Source organism: Gopherus evgoodei, unplaced genomic scaffold, assembly GCF_007399415.2.
Source record: "Gopherus evgoodei ecotype Sinaloan lineage unplaced genomic scaffold, rGopEvg1_v1.p scaffold_31_arrow_ctg1, whole genome shotgun sequence".
NCBI classification, from domain to species: domain Eukaryota; kingdom Metazoa; phylum Chordata; order Testudines; family Testudinidae; genus Gopherus; species Gopherus evgoodei.
Window position 1 is genome coordinate 2,227,035 of NW_022059983.1, and position 19,660 is coordinate 2,246,694.

A 19,660-nucleotide genomic window follows, 5' to 3' on the forward strand; every position below is an offset into this window, starting at 1 on the left:
CTGGCTCAGGACCTGCCCCCCTTGGGAATGGCTCACGGCCCTGTCCGATCCATCTAGCTGGCCCAGGCCCACCCCCACCCCCCACACAGACCCTGCTCATGCCAGCCTCCCACTTCCATATGCCCCTCTGCCCTCCGCTCCTGCCATCTTCTCTCCCAACACACTCTTCCCAAACCCTCACTTCTGCCAGTCCCCATACCAATGCCCCCAACTCCTGCAAGGCCACCACCTCTTCCCCGCAACCCCCAGCAGCCCTCTGCCCTCCCCCACAATCGTCCCCCTCCATACATCCCTCCTGCCAGCCCCTCCCTCCAGGCACAGTCCCGCCCAGGGCTGGCAAGAGTGGAGGGGAATGAGGGACAACTGTAGCCCCCAAATGTCTGTGTAACTAAAGTGAAATGAGAGGGGGGAGGGGTTCAAATTCCTCTCAACAAGCGTGTTCCCACCATCCCTGAGCATTGGGGTCTGAGATCCTGGCAGCCATCTTTTGCAGCCCCCCTCTCCACGCATACTCCTGCCATCCCTGAGCATTGGGTCTGTGACCCTGGTGGCCATTTTCTACAGTCCTCACCCCTGCACGCTCCCGCCATCCCTGAGCATTGGGTCTGAGAGCCTGGCGGCCATCTTGTGCAGCCCATCCCCACTGATGATCTCCCTCTCCTCTTGTCACCAGGAGGAAGAGCCCTGCATCTGATGGAGGAGCTGACCCCTGACCGGCAGCGCCCCTGAGCCCCGTGGCAGGGAGATGGCGCGGCGGGTCAGGCTGCACAGCCCCTCGCACCGGGACCTGCTGCTGCACCGGGCCAGTGAGCTGAGGCATGTGCGGACCCTGTGTGACGTGTTGGTGCGCGTGGGCCAGCAGGACTTCCCAGCCCACAGCTTGGTGCTGGCCTGCGCCAGCCGCACCCTGGCCCGGCTCCTCCTGCCACAGGGCCCCAGAAAGCTCTGCAATCTGGACTTCCTTGCGCCTGCCACCTTCAAGCACGCCCTGGACTTTGCCTACACTGGCAGCCTTGAGGTGGCACCTGAGGAGCTCACCAGCCTCCTGGCCACTGCCCGGGACCTGGAGATGGAAGAGCTGGAGCAGGCGTGCCTCAGGGTGCTGGGGACTGGAGGCCCTGATGGGACTGGCATTGGCGACAGGGCTGGTGGCCATGACTCAGTTGGCGTTGGAGACAGGACTGGTGGCTATGATGGGGTTGCCATTGGTGACAAGACTGGTGGCCATGGTGGAGTTGGCAAAAGGACTGGTGGCCATGATGGAGTTGCCATTGGCAACAGGACTGATGGCCCTGACGAAGTGGGCATTGGCAACAAGACTGGCGGCCATGATGGAGTTGGCATTGGTGATTGGGCTGGCAGCCATGACGGGGTTGGCGCCCAAGATGCGAGGAAGGAGACAGCGGATGGGATGTCCCAGATGAAGTCACCAGGCAACCACGACCTAGTTTTATTGGCCGATGGGCCCTGCCTGGGTAGGCCAGACAGTAAGGGGAGCCAAATCCAAGATGGCAGCTTGGCACCCAATTGGGTCCTGTTTGAACAGTCCTCCCTCAAGCCACGGGAAAGCATCATCACAGCTACGGCCCAGCCACTGCCTCAGGAGCACCGTGCCCATCCCTGGCTGCCAGAGGCACTCTGGGGGCCAGAGGGGGTGGTTTCTGGCTACCAGCCCTGCCCACCATTGCTCAGCTACCAGCTGCAGTCACTGCCTTCGCCCTTGGGCAACCTGGGGCCTGGGCACATGGCCCTCTCAGCATCGGTGGGTTTCCATGGCTACGTCCGACCCTTCCCCTGCGGGCTGGAGATGGGGAAGCTGGGCACCCCCAGTGGGATCACAGGCAGAGAGAAGCAACTGGAAGACCAGAGGTGAGCGAGGTGGAGGTGGGAGAGAAGCCATAGGTGATGGGAGTGGGTGGGGGGAGGCAGGGAGCAGGACTCCTGGGTTCTATCCCTGGCTGGCCCTGGGAGTGGAGTTGGCTCTGGTGAGTTAGAGCAGAGTGGGCTAGGAGCCAAGACTCCAGGGTTCTAGTCCCAGTTCTGGGAGGGGAGTGGGGTCTAGTGGGTTAGAGCTGGGAGCCAGGACTCCTGGGTTCTATCCGTGTCCCTGGGAGGGGAGTGGGGTCTAGTGGGTTAGAGCAGGGGGAGCTGGGAGCCAGGACTCCAGGGTTCTATCCCTGTCCCTGGGAGGGGAGTGGGGTCTAGTGGGTTAGAGCTGGGAGCCAGGACTCCTGGGTTCTATCCCTGTCCCTGGGAGGGGAGTGGGGTCTAGTGGGTTAGAGCAGGGGAGCTGGGAGCCAGGACTCCTGGGTTCTATCCCTGTCCCTGGGAGGGGAGTGGGGTCTAGTGGGTTAGAGCAGGGGGAGCTGGGAGCCAGGACTCCAGGCTTCTATCCCTGTCCCTGGGAGGGGAGTGAGGTCTAGTGGGTTAGAGCAGGAGAGGGCTGGGAGCCAAGACTCCTGGGTTTTATCCCTGGAAGGGGAGTGAGGCCTAGTTGTTAGAGCAAGGGGGCTGCGAGCCCGGGGGGATGATTCAGGCCATGAGGCTGCTGCCCTCCCTCCCCCCGCGACTCCGAGGCACACTGGCTCTCAGCTGCGGGCCCTATTCTGTGGGAACTGGCTGTGTCACTCATTTCCTGCCTGGTCTCCTTGGGACACCCTCCCCGTGAAGGCAGGCATGGCAGGTGCTGTTGCAGCTCTGAGCAGGGCACCAGGGGCAGGCATGGACCAGCTGCGCATGCGCCTTACCAAATGCCGCTGATCTTTCGCAGCTGTGGCCAGAGGCTGCTTGTCCCTGGCGCCGGGCCAGCTGGATTAACACTAGAGTAGGGGCACTGCAGCCAGGGGGTGTTGAGCGGAGGGAAAGCATTGTCCATGGGGGGAGCTCCCGAGTACCTCAGCCCTGGCCTGGCGCTCTGGGGGGAAATCCCCCGATCTCTCTGGTTTGCAGTTATGCTGGTCACGGCTCAGGGTCTCTCCCACCCCTAGTGACACACAGAGCCTGAGCCCAGCAGGTTCCTGCCCCAGAGAGCGGCGGAGCTCGAGATGAAATAGGTCCCATGGGAGGGGGTGGCCGGCTGACTCGCCTTTGGGGTTTCCCCTAGCCAGCCCCACACCCACACGCCCGACTTCAAAGGGCTGAGTTGTTCCTAGATGACACATTCTTCCCCCCCATCACCCTAGAGCCGTTCACATTTTCCTCTAGGCCAAATTACCTAAATTCAGAGGATGAGGAAGTGAAGGGGTATCAGGGGGCTGTAGGGGTGGATCGGGGGAAGAGGGGACATGGGGTGTAGGGGTGGATCTAGGTGGGAGCAGTGGGGATATGAGGTTTAGGGGTGGATCGGGGCAGGGGGCTAAGGGGTGTAGAGGTGGATCTCAGAGGATCAGAGGGGATATGGAGTGTGGGAGTGAATCTGGGTGGGGCTAGGGAGCTATGGGGGTAGGGGTGGATCAGGGACAGGGGACTATGGGGTAGAGGGTTGGATCGGGAGGGCAGGGGAGCTACTGTAGGGGTGGATCTGGGAGTAGCAGGGGGACGTGAGGTGTAGGGTTGGTTTGGGGACCAGGGGGATATGGGGTTTAGTGGTGGATTAGGGCAGGGGGCTATGGGTGTTGGGGGGGATCTGAGTGGGGGTAGTGGGGGCAGTGGGAGATATGAGATGTAGGGGTGGATTGGGAAGCAGGGGGGATATGGGGTGTAGGGGTGGATCTGGGAGAAGCAGGGGGGATATGGGATATAGGGGTGAAACTAGGTGGGGGAAGTGGGAGAGATGGTGTGTAGGGGTGGATCGAGGAGCGGGGGGATATGGGGTTTAGGGGTGGATTGGGGCAGGGGGCTATGGGGTGTAGGGTCGATCTGGGTGGGAGCAGCGGGGGCAGTGGGAGATATAGGGTGTAGGGGTGGATTGGGTATCAGGGGGGATATGGAGTGTAGGGGTGGATCTAGGTGTGAGCAGTGAGGGATATGGGTATAGGGGTGGATTGGGGGCAGAGGGGCTATTGTTGTAAGGGTGGATTGGGGGATGAATATGGGTTGTGGGAGTGGATCTCGGGATGCATATGGGGGCTAGACATTGGGCAGCCCCAGTTCACAGCTTCCTAGACCCAGAGGCTATAAAGTCAGAAGGGCTCATTGTGATCATGCTCTGTCCTCCTGTGCATTGCGGGTCCCAGAGCCTTGCCCCGCACCCGCCTGTACCAACCCACAGCCTCTGGCTGAGCAGCTGCTGTGGTTTGAAGATGTGAACCTTTCACCCTGTGTGGGGCACGCAGGGGGCCGGGGATCGCGTGGCGGCTCTTTCCTGTTCCCAGCCGTGGGGCAGGATGCATGTATATTGCACACAGGGTACTGTGCGCCCTTCCCCAGCCCAGCTCTGCCCCAGCCCCTCACTGTGGGACCAGCCCCCTCGCCCCACACAGCGCCCCAGCCTGCACCTCTGTTACTCGGGCCAGGTTCCAAAGGGACACTTGCTTTCTGGGCTGAATGGGTCTGGTTTCAGTTTCCAGCCTTCCATGGGGCAGATCTTCCTCTGACGACCCAATTATTAATGAGCCGTGCCTCTGTCAGCATGCACAGACTGCAGCCAAGTCGCCCCTCAACCTGCCCCCTGTGTAGCTAAATTGATCCCATGCCTGGAGTTTGTCCTCTCAGGCTCTTCTCCGACCCCTCTCCAATTTATCTACATCCCTTCTGGAAGGCTCCAGGGCTGGCCACAGGGTCCCAGCTGCACTCACACCAGGGCCAAGTACAGAAGTCAAATAACCTGTGGGCTTTTCCAGATTCCCCTGTTTATAGACGCCAGGGTCGCCTCTTTTGGAGCGGTCCTCCATTGACATTCTGTGGTCCCTGGTGGATAGATTGACATTTAGCTGTATTAAAATGCAGAGTGTTTGCTTGTGCCCTGTTTACCAAGCCACCCCGATTGTGCTGAATCGGTGACATGCCCTCTTCGGTATTTCCCATTCTTCCAGTTTTTGTGTCATCAGACACTTTATCAGGGATGATTTTATGTTTTCTTCCAGGTCACTGTTAAAGATGTTAAATAGCACAGGGCCAAGAGCATTTAGGATTCTTTTTTGTTCCCAATATACTTTAAAAACTCCTTCTCATTGTCTTTCTCTCTGCTGGCCGCAGATTGCGTCTGGCATCCTTTTGCTTCCCTTATCCAGTTTCTATAATTCCAAGCTTCTCAGTGACAGTCATTGCTCTCCATTCCCTCCTTTTCCCATTTGCTATGTATTCCCTTTTTGTGATTTAGAGCCAGCTAAGGTTTGTTGGTGCATGGAGCCCTCTAGTGCCCAGCTGGGGCAGGCACCGCATTGCTCAGCCCTGAGCTCAGAGCTGGGCATCAGCTGGGGTTGTGGGGGTGTCATGGATGCGCAGAATTGGGGCCGTGCCACAGGTTTGGAACAGTTCCTCAGTGGAGCCCCTACAATGTGCCAGACCCCCAAAGGGGCTCACGTCCTTCTGCCACATGGCCTCAGTGCCTCTAGGCTGCACCTTGGGCCCTTCTGCTTCACCCCGTTCAGCATGGCCAACGGAGCCCGACTCGCTGGAGGGCCTTGTCCACTCTGCCAGGACTGATGCCAGCTCCTGTGCCCCCCATCATGCACCTTCCCTGTTCTGAGGTCTCTGCCCAGCTCCCCTGCATTGAGGCGGGGAAATCGCAGCTCCTCTGGGTCATGGGCTGGCTGGGGGCTACGTCCTGGCGATCAGTTTTGCAGCTGTCTTTTTCAATTTCCCATTGACATGGGGTTAGTGAGTCCATTTTCATGACCTCCTTAACGACCCATCACAGCTCAGCTGGCCAGATGACATTTATAGCTTTGTCTCCCAGTCTGCCCTGAGAGCAAAAACAGACTTTACCCCACACCGGCCAGCATGCACAAGGGAAACCGAGGCACACATAGAGGTCATTAAAATATTACGAAAATTGCCATGTTGTCACAGGGGACTGCTCCCCACATCTCTTCTTCTGCTGAGCAGTGCCCCTGGCCCGGCAGCTCCCCAGGGTTCGGCTGCCACAGTGCTGTGTGTCTAGCAGGTGCGTGTGGAGCCTGAACCCAGACAGGTGGGAATGGGGTGCCTTAAGCCCTGGCCTCGGGGCTCCAGCTACCTGCATCCACCAAAACCAGCTGCAGCAAGAGTTGTAGAGCCACAGTGAGCCAAGTACAGGTCTGTCACATCTTACGCGCATTTAACATGCGTGATTTCAGCTTTACACGGTTGGCAAAAAAAAAAAAAAAAGGAGAAAAATAATTTAAATACTGTTTCTGTAGTGTGGGCGATTCCTCCTGCCAATCACCCGCCATTCAACTCAATGTAATTTTGACTATACGCGATTTTCGCTTTACGCGCTAACCGTGGAACGGAACCCCTGCGTAAGATGAGACAGACCTGTAGATGTAGCGGGCCAGGCAGCAGGGTGCAGGCAGTCTGGGTGTGGTGCCTGGTGGAGTTCTAGATCACGCAGGAACAGCAGGGTTGCATTCTAGAGCACCACACAACTGGAGAGTGTTCTAGAGTCCCAGGAGTGACTGGGTTCTAGATTGCTTCAGCATGTTGATGTCACCATTCTGGAGGAAAATGCATGGCTGGGTGGGTTCTAGAGTGTCACAGACTCACAGATCATGCCCACTCTTGGCCCCGTACGGTCTGTGGGGGGAACCCCCTTCAGTGTGACAGCTCTTCTCAGGGGTCCACTCTCTCTCGGGGGTTAAGCCCCTCCACCTCTCAGAGCCTTAGCACACCTGTTTCTCGCCATGAGCCCCCTCAGGGAGTGAGTCTACTCACTCTGGACCCCCGGGGCCTCCACTCCCCAAAGAGAATAATGCAACCCTGTTCTCTAGACTGGAGTGACACTCAGCAGTGTAAAACTGGAGGGTTTATTGAGAATCTGAACACAGCACAGGAAACTCTCTGGGCCTCAGGCCTGGCCTCCCTCAGCACAGTACATCCCAGTCTCCCCTGCATCCAGGTGGGCTCTGCCTGCTCTCCCTCTCCAGCCCAGAGCCCCCCTGCTTCCCAGCTGGGCATCTGATATCACCTCCCCCAAGCCCCGCCTCTGTCTCTCTGTCTCTCCAGGTAAACAGGGTCACTGTGGCCTCCTCTTCTCTTTTCTGTCTTCTGGCCCCCTCTGGCTGGACCTGGCTAGGTCACTGGGGTCCTCTCTTCACAGTCCATTGTCCTCCCACTGGCCAGAACTGGCAGCGACTCCTGAGCTGGGCCTCCAGGTCACCAGGTCGCCAGGTCACCAGTCGCTGGGGTATCCATTCTCCAGGCCATTGGCCGGGGTCCCAAGTTCCCTCTCCAGTCGTCTGTAACAACAACTTCCTCTCCCATCACCTTGTTAAACCAGTAACACCCAGTGAAACTGAGTCTCACCCCCTCTGCATGCAAACCATTGGAAAAACAAGGAAAAACCAAGACAGTCCCCCACTTCGTCACATCGAACCACTCTGATCATCTGCTGGGAGGTTCTAGAGTGTTCCCTGGTGGTACTGACAGGTGGATTCTAATGTGGATGGTGCTGGGGGGCGAGGTCTTGCCACATTCTAGAGCGATACATGCAGCCAAGTTCTAGAAGTATGGGTGGTTATTAGAGTAAGAATTGGAGGTGTCTGGGTGGTGGAATGGCGTGTTTCAGGCGCGACCAGGTTCTGTGGCATATGATGAGGGCAGCTGGGTTCCAAATCATTTGATGGGGGCTTCAAGATTCTAGGGGGATGGGGATTTGCAGGGTGAACTGTAGGGGGCTGCTGAATTCTATGGAGATGGGAATTGAAGGGCAAACTGTGGGGGGCTGCCAGGTTCTAGGGGGATGGGGACTTACAGGGCGAACTGTGGGGGCTGCTGGATTCTAGGGGGATGGGGATCTACAGGATGAACTGTGGGGGCTGCCAGTTTCTAGGGGGATGGGATCTGCAGGGTGAACTGTGGGGGGTGGGGGCTGCCAGGTTCTAAGGGGAAGGGATTTGCAGGGTGAACTGTGTGGGGCTGATGGGTTTTAGGGGGACGGGACCTACAGGGTGAACTGTGAGGGCTGCTGGGTTCTAGGGGGATGGAATCTGCAGGGTGAACTGTGGGAGTGTCATGGACTCAAAGGTCATGCCCACTCTTGGCCCCATAACGTCCCTGGGGGGAACCCCTTCAGTGTGACAGCCTTTCTCGGGGGTGCACTTTCTCTCGGGGGTTAAGCTCTTCCACCTCCTGGAACCGCACCTCTCTGAGCCTTGCATGCCTGTCTCTCACCGTGGGCCCCCTCAGGGAGGCCACTCGCTCTGGACCCTTGGGGCCTCCACTCCCAGAGGGAATAACGCCACCCTGCTCTCTAGACCGGAGATAATCTCAGGCAGCATAAAACAGGAGGGTTTATTGAGCGTCTGAACCCAGCACAGGAAACTCTCAGGCCTGGCCTCCCTCAGCACAGTACATCTAAGTCTCTCCTGCATCCTGGCGGGCTCTGCCTGCTCCCTCTCTTCAGTCCAGAGCCCCTGAGCTTTCCAGCTGGGCATCCCGGCCCCAACAGCTCCTCCTCGTCCTTTGTCCAGGTAAACAGGTCGCTGGGGCCCTCTCTCTTCAGTTCTTTGTTCCCCTCTGGCTGGAACTGGCTGGTCAGGTCACCGGGTCCTCTCTCCTCAGCCCTTTGTGTTCCCACTGGCCAGAACCAGCTGACTGCCAAGCTGAGGTGGGCCTCTTAATCACCAGGTCACCGGTTGTTAGGGTTCCCCAGCTCCAGGCTGTTGCTCAGGGGTCCTGGCTGATAGGCGAGGTCACCCCTGGTCCTCTGCAACAACAAACCCTCTCCCACCACCTTGTTAAACATGCAGCACACAGGGAAACTGAGGTGCACACATGCTATTAATGTAAAACACTACAGAAATCCTCAACTTCGTCACAGGGGGGCTTCCGGGTTCTAGGGGGATGGGATCTCCAGGGTGAACTGTGGGGGGCTTGCTGGATTCTAGGGGGATGGGGTCTTGTAGGGTGAACTGTGTGGGGCTGCTGGATTCTAGGGGGATGGGGTCTTGTAGGGTGAACTGTGTGGGGCTGCTGGATTCTAGGGGGATGGGGTCTTGTAGGGTGAACTGTGTGGGGCTGCTGGGTTCTAGGGGGATGTGGACCTGCAGGGTGAACAGTGGGGGGCTGCTGGATTTTAGGGGGACAAGATCTGCAGGGTGAACTGTGTGGGGCTGCTGGGTTCTAGGGGGATGGGTTCCGGGGATGGGTTCCAGTGATGGGAACTTCAGGGTGAACTGTGGGGCTGTCATGGACTCAAAGATCATGCCCACTCTTGGCCCTGTACGGTTCGTGGGGGGAACCCCCTTCAGTGTGACAGCCCTTCTCGGGGGTGCACTCTCTCTCAGGGGTTAAGCATGGGGACCTGCAGGGGATGGTGCACATTTGGGTTTTATATCTGGCACCCAGCTCCCTCCATGCTGTGAGCTGCGGTTTTCGAGCTCAGGGACACACCCATGCCCCAAGGCAGCTGGTACATGTATAACCAGCCCTGGAACTGCGGCACGACTGCCTGCCGGCGTGCGCCAGACATAACCATGTGGTCCAGATGGAGGGGTGGGAGCTCCCAGTGCTTGGCTGGAGCAAGACTGTCGCCTGTGGCTCAGGGCAGCGGTCGCGATGGGGCAATGGAGGGGGTCCTGGATACACAGGATCGGTGCCGTGCCCCAGCTTTTAACCTGTCCCTTGGATGAACCCATCAGCATCCCAGCCCCCTTTGGGTGGTCCCTGCCCCAGGCCCAGCCCTGCCCCTAAGTCTGGGGCTTTGCCCTAGGCCGGTCCCATTCCCCCTCCCCAACCCCCCATGCTTAGCCCTGGGCCAGAGTCTCAGGGGGTCCTCTGGCTGTGGGGGGTTTCCATTGTCTTCTCAGCTTGTCCATCATTATGGGTCAGCCTGGGCCAGCCCTTGAATGACCCCATGGCACCTCCTGCCTGCTCCGAGCGCGGACTTAGCCCTTCAGCCTCTGCTTGGGAGCAATGGGACACGCACTTTGTCACAGAGGGCCAGAGCAGTGGGCGGCCGGGGGATGATAGGGGTCAGAGCGGTGGGGAGTCGAGAGGAACAGGGCCTGGATCCTGTCCCAAAGAGAGACAGTCATCCCGCAACAGGAAATCACAGCTGATATCTTGGAGAACCCCAACAACCAGCCAACTCTGAACCCGTCACTCCCTGGGCCCCCACTGCTCTGGGACACATGCTCCTCCCAGGTCTGGCTAATGGCACAAATATCATCAATGTCAGCTAGGGTAAAATTCTCCATCCCCCTAAGTAACTGATCCACCTGGTGCTGGTGTCTTGAGCCTGAAAGGTAGGACCAGGGACTTCTACAGCCCCAGAGGGGTGACAAAAGCAGGTTTCAACCTGGCATCTGGATCCAAAGGCACCTGCCAGTAGCCTTTGGTGAAATCCTTGGTCATGGGGTACCGAGTCCCCCCCAACTTGTCTAGGATCTCATGAGGCCTAGGCATGGGCAGGCACCGGACATGGTGATGGCAATGAGCTTCCAATAGGCCACACAGAATCAGACTGACCCATCTTTCATGGGGACCAGCAGCATGGGAGAGGCCCCTGGGACTGGTGGGTGGCTGGATCACCCCAAAAGCCACCATGTCTCTGACCTCTCCCTCCAGGGCCTGGGCTTTGTTCCCAGTTACTCTGAATGGGGCACACCTGATGGGAGGGCGTCTCCACTCAGCGGATAGCTCGGTTAGTGACCCCAGGACAGCTGGAAAACAGCTGTTGGTACGAATGCAGCATCTCTCTGATCTCTGCCTGCTGGGCAGGGGTTAGTAGGTCAGAGACGCATATTGATTCCAGCAAGGGAAGAGACCCTTCTCCAACTGGCCACACATGGCCAGTACCAGCCTCTCCCTGTCACAATATGGCTCCATCATGTTGACCTGGTACTCTCGGTGGCTGTGAGCCCGGTTGGGCAGTTCCAGCACATCGTTTTCCTCGTTCAGCTGCTGGATGACCTTGAAGGGCCCATCTCAGGGAGCTTGCAGCTTATTCGTCCTCACTGGGATGGGAACCCTCACCTGGTCCCTGGTGCCGTAGGCTGAGTGGTGGTATGAGACCTTCCGCCTCCCTTGGGCCCTGGCTAGGTTCTCCCTGGCCAGACCCATGAACTCAGCGAGCTTTTCCTAGAAAGTCACATAGAGATAGAATATCAGCGTTGGAAGGGACCTCAGGAGGTCATCAGTACATACTCCACCACTGAATCTCCATTGGGGGAGCCTTCCCCTCCCATTCATCCCTCACCAAGACCAAGGCCACCTTCTGAAAAGGCTCCTCTATGACAAGCAGGTGTCTCAAGGCTGCTTTACTCTTGCTCCGGGCTTTTTGCACCTCTGGACAAGGCAGGCCCGGTTGGCAGCTGTCCCGCCCTGGCTGTGGTTCTCCACACTCAGCTGGGGTCGTGGATCCCGCTGGGCTCAGCTTCGCTCCTGCTGTTCCAGTGAGGGCAGGCAGTGAGCCCGCTGCTTTGCTCACAGCATGAAAGCCAGCGTGAGCCACCTCCCCCCATGCAGGGGGGTGGGAAGTATCTCTGCCCCACTCAGCTCCAGTGCACTGGTTACAGACAGGCAGGTGTCCTGAGCCTAGCACCTCCTCCTCCCTGCCAGCCAGGTCATTTTACTGACCACTTCAGTCTCAGCAGATTGGTTCCCTGGATTCAAATTCAAATCCTTGGCCATTACAGGAGCAGGGCCTGGATCCTGTCCCAAAGAGACACAGTCATCCCCCATAGGCAGGGCGAGGGGCTTCATCCCTGGGACCTTCGCCCAGGTCACACAGCCCCTCAGCACCTGGTGAGGCTGCACCACCCAGGACCTGACAACACTCCTCTCTGTCCCAGGGTCTCGCCACCCCAGGAATGTCTTCCCATTGACCGCCACCTTCCGTTCCCACTGGGGATTCAAGGGGCCTGAGTAGGGTGACCAGATCGCAAGAGTAAAATATCAGGACACATTGAGTGAGCAGGGGGGAGGCGGGGATGATACAGACAGACAGACACATGTGCACAGCCAATTGGAGTCAGAGGCACACTGGTCCGCCTGGCTCTGTGCTACCAGCGTGCCCCTTCCTGTTGGGGGTGGGCCCATGCTGCGCCACACAGCTCCCCTGCTCAGCGCCCCCTGGATCCACTATGCCCAGAGCCCCCTACAACCCTTCCACCACAGATGCACAGTGCTGTGCACAAACACCCAGCGCCCCTCTGCCCACAGCCCCATCACAGCTGCCCAGTACCCCCCACAGAACCCCCCACTCACTAGTTTCCCAATACACACAGATTTCCCCTCCCTCTCTTCCTTCCTCCCTCCCAGTGCCCTTCCCCACAGCCCTACCACAACTACACAATGCCCCACACGGACCCGCACTGCCTAGTGCCTTGACACACACAGATCTCCCCCACTGCCCAGCGCCCTCCACACCCTCACAGCCCAGCGCGCCACACACACCTCCCAGACACTCACTCCACCACACTCTGCCCCTTCCCTGGCCGCACTCACCAGCCCTACCAGAGGTTTCTGGCTCCTAGGGTCAGAGCGGTGAGGGGAGTCTCCAGACTCTCCACGTGCTGCACCCACCACAAGCACGAGCGCCGTGGCTCCCATTGGCCAGGAAAAGAACCACCCCACCCTAAGAGCCAGAGGGACCTGCCAGCGGGCGATGTGGGGAGTCCTGGTGGGGCTCACCTGGGGCGGCTCCCATCCTGGGAAGCATCTGACAGGCTGCTGGCTCCTAAGGTGGCAGGTTGGGTCTGGTGGGGGGGAGAGAGGCTCTCTGCCCCGCCCCTGCAGCACATGGCACTCCTGCTGGTGGGTGGGCGCGGGAGCTGCCCCAGGAAGCAGTGAGTGGCGGCGCCGTGGCTGTGGTTCTGTGGCTGCAGTCGGATGGTCCCCGATATGGGGACAAAGGGCGTCCCAACCGATGTAAGGTCGGGACGCTGGACAAGTCCCCTAAAATCAAGACTGTCCTGGTAATATTGGGACGTCTGGTTACCCTAGGCCTGAGCCCAGGAGAGTCCATGCAGACCTATATATGCTGGGGCCAGGAGTGGGAGCCAGTTGGCCACACCGTCCATCTGGCTAAACAGCTCTATGGCCTTGGGACCCAGGAAGGGGGCTAGACACTGAAGCCTTTCGGCAGGGCCAGCCTGGTTCCAATTGCCAACCTCCCAAAGGCCGCGAGACGGGCATCTGTCTCTCCCCCCTCCTTAACCTGCTGCAGCAATTTAATGTTGAGGTTCCCTGCCGAATTAGCACCTCAGGGTCCATCCCCACTCACCCCTGGATGGGTCCCTCTGCCTCTCAGCTCAGCCATCACCAGTTCCTGCTGCCTGTCTCTCCTGCTGTTCTGCTTCATGGCTTCCCTGTCTCTCATGGTCCTCCAAGTCCTTCGATCTCAGCTCCAATTGCATCCGTCTCAGATCCTGGTGGAGACCCCCTGGAGTCGGGGTCAGGGGTCTCTGGAACACCAGGCTGCTCCCAGCCTCTCTTGCGGTCCCAGCTGAGTCAGGAACTGGCTCCTCAGAGCGATCCTCCTCTTCCAACTGAGCAATCAGCTGTGTCTTAGTGAATTTCCAATATGCAGCCCTCTCCTTCTGCACAGCTCTACAATCTCCTTCTTAAGGAGATGGTTCTAGGCTATCTCCGAGATGTTCCCAAGTGGTTACGGACTCACAGGCCTGTGCTCTCTCAGCTCCCATGATCGCTGGGAGGAACCCCTTCAGTGCGACAGCCCTTCTCGGGGGTCCACTCTCTCTCTTGGGATTTAAGCTGTAAGCTCCTCTGCTTCCTGGAACCTCACCTCTTGGACCCTTCAGCACATCTGTCTCTCGCTAATCCCTCTTCTTTTTAGTGCTCCCCAGTCACTTACTGCAGGATGCTCTGTCCACTGGGTGCAGTTTATCCCACTGCTTCCACCAGTTGTCATGGAGTCACCAGGTCAATGCTCTGGAACTACTCCCTACGAAGCCAGTCAGGACTCTGGGGGAGCCTCCTCTCTCTAAGCATATTGTCTCCAGGGCAAGAGGCTTACACAATGAGGGGGTCAAAGTGGTTGGCGGCAATGGGAGTCAGAGCAGTGGGACTAGGGAGCGATGGGTCAGAGCAGTGGGGGGTTAGGGGGCAATGTGGCGTTGGGGGCAGTGAGGGTCAGAGCAGTGGGGAGGCCAGGGGGCGATGGGGTCAGAGCCATGTGGGACTAGGGGATTGTGATGTTCCCCTTTGGTGTTATCTAGGCCCATGATCTGCTAGGTCACTCCAATCCTTGACTCTGGGAGCCAGCCTCACCCTGCTCTGCTGTGAGAACCCCACTCCTGGGCTGTTCACGCACAGCCTCTGGCCTAAAGCTGCTCCTTGGATTGTGCCACTGAATGACACTAGCCAATATCTCTGGTCCCAGATACAACCCTAAGAGCCTCCATCTTTCAGTGTCCAGTTATGCCCGCTGGACGCTGCAAGCTTATATAATTAGTTTATCAATTGAACAAAGGAATTGATATGTCCCAGGCTTGTTATCCCAAGGGGAGTCTCTGACATGCTTCGACCCAAACACACTGCTTAGTCTACTTGAAGCAAACAGATTTATTAACTCCAAAGACAGATTTTAAGTCAAAGCATACATCAGATTTGGTCAAATGAAATGAAAGCAAACTGCATTCTAAGCTGATCTTATCACTTTCAATGCCCTTACAAACGTAGATGCGCGTCTCACCACAGGCTGGCTGGTTGCTCTTCAGCAGGCTCTCCCCTTTGATCAGCGCTTCACTAGCTTGGTGGTGGCGTCTGTAGCTGGAGGTGGAAGAGAGAGGAAGAGCCTGGCAAACTTCCCTTACTTTTCTCATGCCCTTTCTTCCTTCTTGGCTTTGCCCCCCCGCCCGAAGTCAGATGAGCATTACCTCATCGCAGTCCCAAACAGGCCAAAGGAAGGAGCTGACTCCCTTGAGAGTCCAACAGATCCTTTGTTGCTGCCTAGGCCAGTGTCCTTTGTTCCTGTGAGGCTGGGCTGGGTTTGTCCCATACCTGCGCTGATGAGGTGTGAATTGTCCCTCTGCTCTTGGGGAGTTTTTGCCTGGGCTTGCCCTAAGTCACGAGGACACATTTTCAGCCTCATAACTATATACATGAAATTACAACCTGTAACTCGTAACCGTATCGTAACATCACCGTAACAACCATGCCCAGTGCATCAGGAGCCTTCCGAAGACACCCAACATGACAAGCTTTGCACTGGATACCACACAATCCTTTTATAAAGATAAACTGGGGGGTGTAGGGTGCTGCCCTGAGGTACACAGCGTCACAGGAGCAATGGGGTGAGAGCTAGGGGGGGCTGGAGGGGATGGGGGGCTTTGAATGGAGATTCTGCCTGTCTCCATCCTGAGCCCTGTGGGTCATTTGCCATTTAACCCCTTGTTTCCCTCTGCTCAGGCTGCTGGCGGTTCCGGCCAAGAGCTCGGGGTACGACCTCTGCCCCCAGCGGGGCCCAGATACCCAGCACCTCCCACTGCTCTGCCACCCGCGTAAGGAATCCTCTGTCCCCCCGCCTGCCCCACTGTGCCACCCATGTAAGGACCCTCCACCCTGCCCCCCTGCTGTGCCATCCATGTATGGACCCCCTACTGTGCACCTCCTGCTCTGCCACCCATGTATGGACCCCCCAGCATCCCCACTGTGCCACCCATGTACGGACCCCTACCCTACCCCCCTACAGTGCCACCCACATAAGGACTCCCACCCTCTCCCCACACTGAGCCACCCACATACGGACCCCTGATCCTGCACCCCCGCTGTGCCAGCCTTGTAAGGACCCCGCCCATCCCCCCATGTTGCCACCCACATGAGTACCCCCACCCTGTCCCCCCACTGTGCCACCCACATATGGACCCCCATCCTGCACCCCCGCTGAGCCACTCATGTATGGACCCCCCACTGTGCCACTCACATAAGGACTCCCCTGCCCCCCATTGTGCCACTTCTGTATTGACCCCAGACCCTGCCCCCACTGTGCCACTCATGTATGTGCCCCTCTGCCCCCCAGGCCACCCACATATGGACCCCCACCTTGTCACCCACTCTGCCACCCACACATGGACCACCCACCATCCGCCCCATTCATTGTGCCACCCAGGTATGGACCCTGCCAACTGCCCCACCCTGCCCGTCTCCTCGCACTAGCAGCTCCTGGACCCTGACCCCAACGACCTACTGCCCCATTACCTCCCCCTGCTCTTCCCCCCACCTTGCCCCTCACTGGCTCTACCAGGCCCCCCGCCACCTCCCTGCCACCCTCCTGCCCTTGTCTCCTGAGTCCTCCAGCCCCACCCCAACTATCGCCTCCCCTCTAAGATCCTCGACCCCACCCTTACTGCCCCTCCCCCAGACCTCTCACCCAGTCTTCCCCACACCCCATCTGACAGTCGCTCCATCTCCCCAGGGCCCCAGTCGCTCCCGCTCCCCCGTTTCTGGGCCCAGCGGAGCTGTGACAAGGACCTGCCGCCTCTGAGCATAGCGTCCCCTGGAGGTGAGAGGGGCGGGAGGAGGGAGACCTGAGGCACTGACAGTGGGGGGTCCCTGAGCGCTGTCAGTGGGGGAGGACCTGAGGGGGCAGGGACAGTGGTAGGGAGACCCTGGGGGGCAGGGACAGCGGGGGTAGGGGGTGCTCCAGGGGCAGGAACAGCGGGGGGCCAGGGAGGCAGTGGTCCTCCCTGGGCAGAGGCAAGGAGCTGGATGTTTCAGTTGTTTCTACTGGGCACGTTGTTATTATAGGGTCACCCGAGAGCAGTGGGGCTGGAAAACCCGGGTTGCACGGGCCCATGGGTCTCATTGGTAGGGTGGAGGGTAGGAGCCAGCTGGGCTAACTGGTGAGGGACTGGTGGGGAGGGCTGGGCACATCTTTGAGCTGTGTCTCTCCTGCTCCTCCCCAGAGCCAGCCACGGCAGCGTCAACCACGCTGTACTTGATGTACGGCCCACGGTGCCCCCCACGGGTCCCGCCAGCTGGCGCCTGGAGCTACATCTGCCAGCTGTGCCAGCGACGGTTCCCCAGCCAGACGGCGCTGCGCAGACACAGCCGCAGCCACATGGGTACAGCCTGGGCCATGAGCGCTCCTGCCCCTCCCCCATCCAGCTAGCGCCCCTCACTCCCGACTCGCAGCCCCTGCTCTCCCAACCGTGCCCTTTCCCCATCCCACGGCGCCCCTCACTCTCAACCTGAAACCAGTGCTCCCCCAGCCCTGTCCCTGCCCCCCCACCTCCAGCTGGTGCCCCTCACTCCCGACTTGCAGCCCCTGCTCCCCTAGTCCTGCCCCCACCCCCACCCCATCCAGCTGATGCCCCTCACTCCTGACCCACAGCCCTTGCTCTCCCAGCCCCCCCATCCAGCCAGCGCCCCTCACTCCCGACCTGCAGCCCCTGCTCTCCCAACCCTGCCCTTCCCCCATCCCATTGGTGCCTCTCACTCCAGATCCATACCCCTGCTCCTCCAGCCCTGCCCTCGCTCCACCCCTGTCCAGCCGGGGCCCCTCACTCCTGACCTGCAGCCCCTGCTCTCCCAACCCCCCCAATCCAGCTAGTGCCCCTCACTCCTGACCGGCAGCCCTTGCTCTTCCAGCCCCCCAAATCCAGCTAGTGCCCCTCACTCCTGACCTGCAGCCCCTGCTCTCCCAGCCCCCCCCTAATCCAGCTAGTGCCCCTCACTCCTGACCGGCAGCCCTTGCTCTTCCAGCTCCCCCAATCCAGCTAGTGCCCCTCACTCCTGACCTGCAGCCCCTGCTCTGCCAGCCCCCCCAATCCAGCTAGTGCCCCTCACTCCTGACCGGCAGCCCCTGCTCTTCCAGCCCAGTGCCCCTCACTCCTGACCGGCAGCCCCTGCTCTTCCAGCCCCCCTAATCCAGCTAGTGCCCCTCACTCCTGACCGGCAGCCCCTGCTCTCCCAGCCCAGTGCCCCTCACTCCTGACCTGCAGCCCCTGCTCTGCCAGCCCCCCCAATCCAGCTAGTGCCCCTCACTCCTGACCGGCAGCCCCTGCTCTTCCAGCCCCCCCAATCCAGCTAGTGCCCCTCACTCCTGACCGGCAGCCCCTGCTCTTCCAGCCCCCCCAATCCAGCTAGTGCCCCTCACTCCTGACCGGCAGCCCCTGTTCTCCCAGCCCAGTGCCCCTCACTCCTGACCGGCAGCCCTTGCTCTTCCAGCCCCCCCAATCCAGCTAGTGCCCCTCACTCCTGACCGGCAGCCCCTGCTCTTCCAGCCCCCCTAATCCAGCTAGTGCCCCTCACTCCTGACCGGCAGCCCTTGCTCTTCCAGCCCCCCCAATCCAGCTAGTGCCCCTCACTCCTGACCAGCAGCCCTTGCTCTTCCAGCCCCCCCATCCAGCCGGTGCCCCTCACTCCTGACCTGCAGCCCCTGCTCTCCCAGCCCAGTGCCCCTCACTCCTGACCTGCAGCCCCTGCTCTCCCAGCCCCCCCAATCCAGCTAGTGCCCCTCACTCCTGACCAGCAGCCCCTGCTCTCCCAGCCCCCCCCATCCAGCCGGTGCCCCTCGCTCCCAACCTGCAGGCCTGACGCTGGTGCCATCCCTGCAGGCCAGCGGCTGTTGCAGCGGGAGTTCTGTGCCCGTGGGGTTCAGGCCGAGGCCGGGCGGCGGGGGCCCCGGCGGGCACCCCCAGGCGAGAAGCCCTACGAGTGCAGCGAGTGCAGCAAGCGCTTCACCCTCAAGCACCAGATGGAGACGCACTATCGGGTGCACACTGGTGAGCGGGACCCCCCTCCAGCCACAGCGCTAGCCCCCTCGTGTGGGGTACCCCTCCCCCACTGGCCTCAGCCCTCCCAGTGTTGTGTGCCCCTCCTTCGTGGGCGTCAGCCCCTCCCAGGGCTGTGTGCCCCTCTCCCATGGGCATCATCTCCCCCCACCAGTGCTGTGTGCCCCTCCCCCAGGGGCATCATCTCCCCCCACCAGTGCTGTGTGCCCCTCCCCCAGGGGCATCATCTCCCCCCACCAGGGCTGTGTGCCCCTGCCCCAGGGGCCTCAGCCCCTGGTGCTTCCTGGCTGTGTTGCACCCCTCCTAACTCCTGGGAACCGGGTACACGTACCTGCCTTGTGCCCCTGCAGGCTGAGGCATTGCTCCCACACCATCGCCCCCAGCCCTCCCTCCACTGGGAGTCGGGGGCACTCTAGTCCCCCCATCTCCCTGGGTCTTGGGGGGGCAGCCCTAACTTCTCCCGCACCCAACCCTGCCGTGGCCCAAACCCCTGTGCTGTCCCCAGGAAAGTGAGGCTGGGTCTGGGGGGAAGGGGCGGGCAGTGGGATAGGGCTGGGGAGCCAAGGCAGGGAAGGGGGCGGGAGGGGCTGGGGATACCCCCTCTCACAGCCCGTTGCCCCCTGCAGGCGAGAAGCCGTTCCAGTGCAAGCTCTGCCCCCAGCGCTCCCGCGACTACTCTGCCATGATCAAGCACCTGCGGACCCATGGTGGCGCTGCCCCCTATCGCTGCACCCTGTGCTGCCAGTTCTGCCCCAGCCTGGCCGCCATGCAGAAGCACATGAAGGGTCATTGCCCCGAGGAGCTGCCCTCGGACTGGACGATCGAGACCACCTACCTCTACTCCTCCTCCACCTCCTCCTGAGCCACCTGTGCTAGTG

At 59.9% G+C, this 19,660-nt stretch overlaps 1 protein-coding gene across 1 annotated transcript; it reads left to right on the plus strand.

The window, feature by feature from the left end:
- Positions 1-745: 745 nt before the first annotated feature.
- ZBTB32 (zinc finger and BTB domain containing 32) lies at positions 746-19,660 on the plus strand. Its single transcript, XM_030543131.1, has 6 exons — positions 746-1,869; positions 15,457-15,548; positions 16,463-16,549; positions 16,953-17,111; positions 18,606-18,773; positions 19,409-19,660. Exons 1-6 carry the CDS (start codon positions 746-748, stop codon positions 19,642-19,644), a joined length of 1,866 nt encoding a protein of 621 aa, XP_030398991.1. The 3' UTR covers positions 19,645-19,660.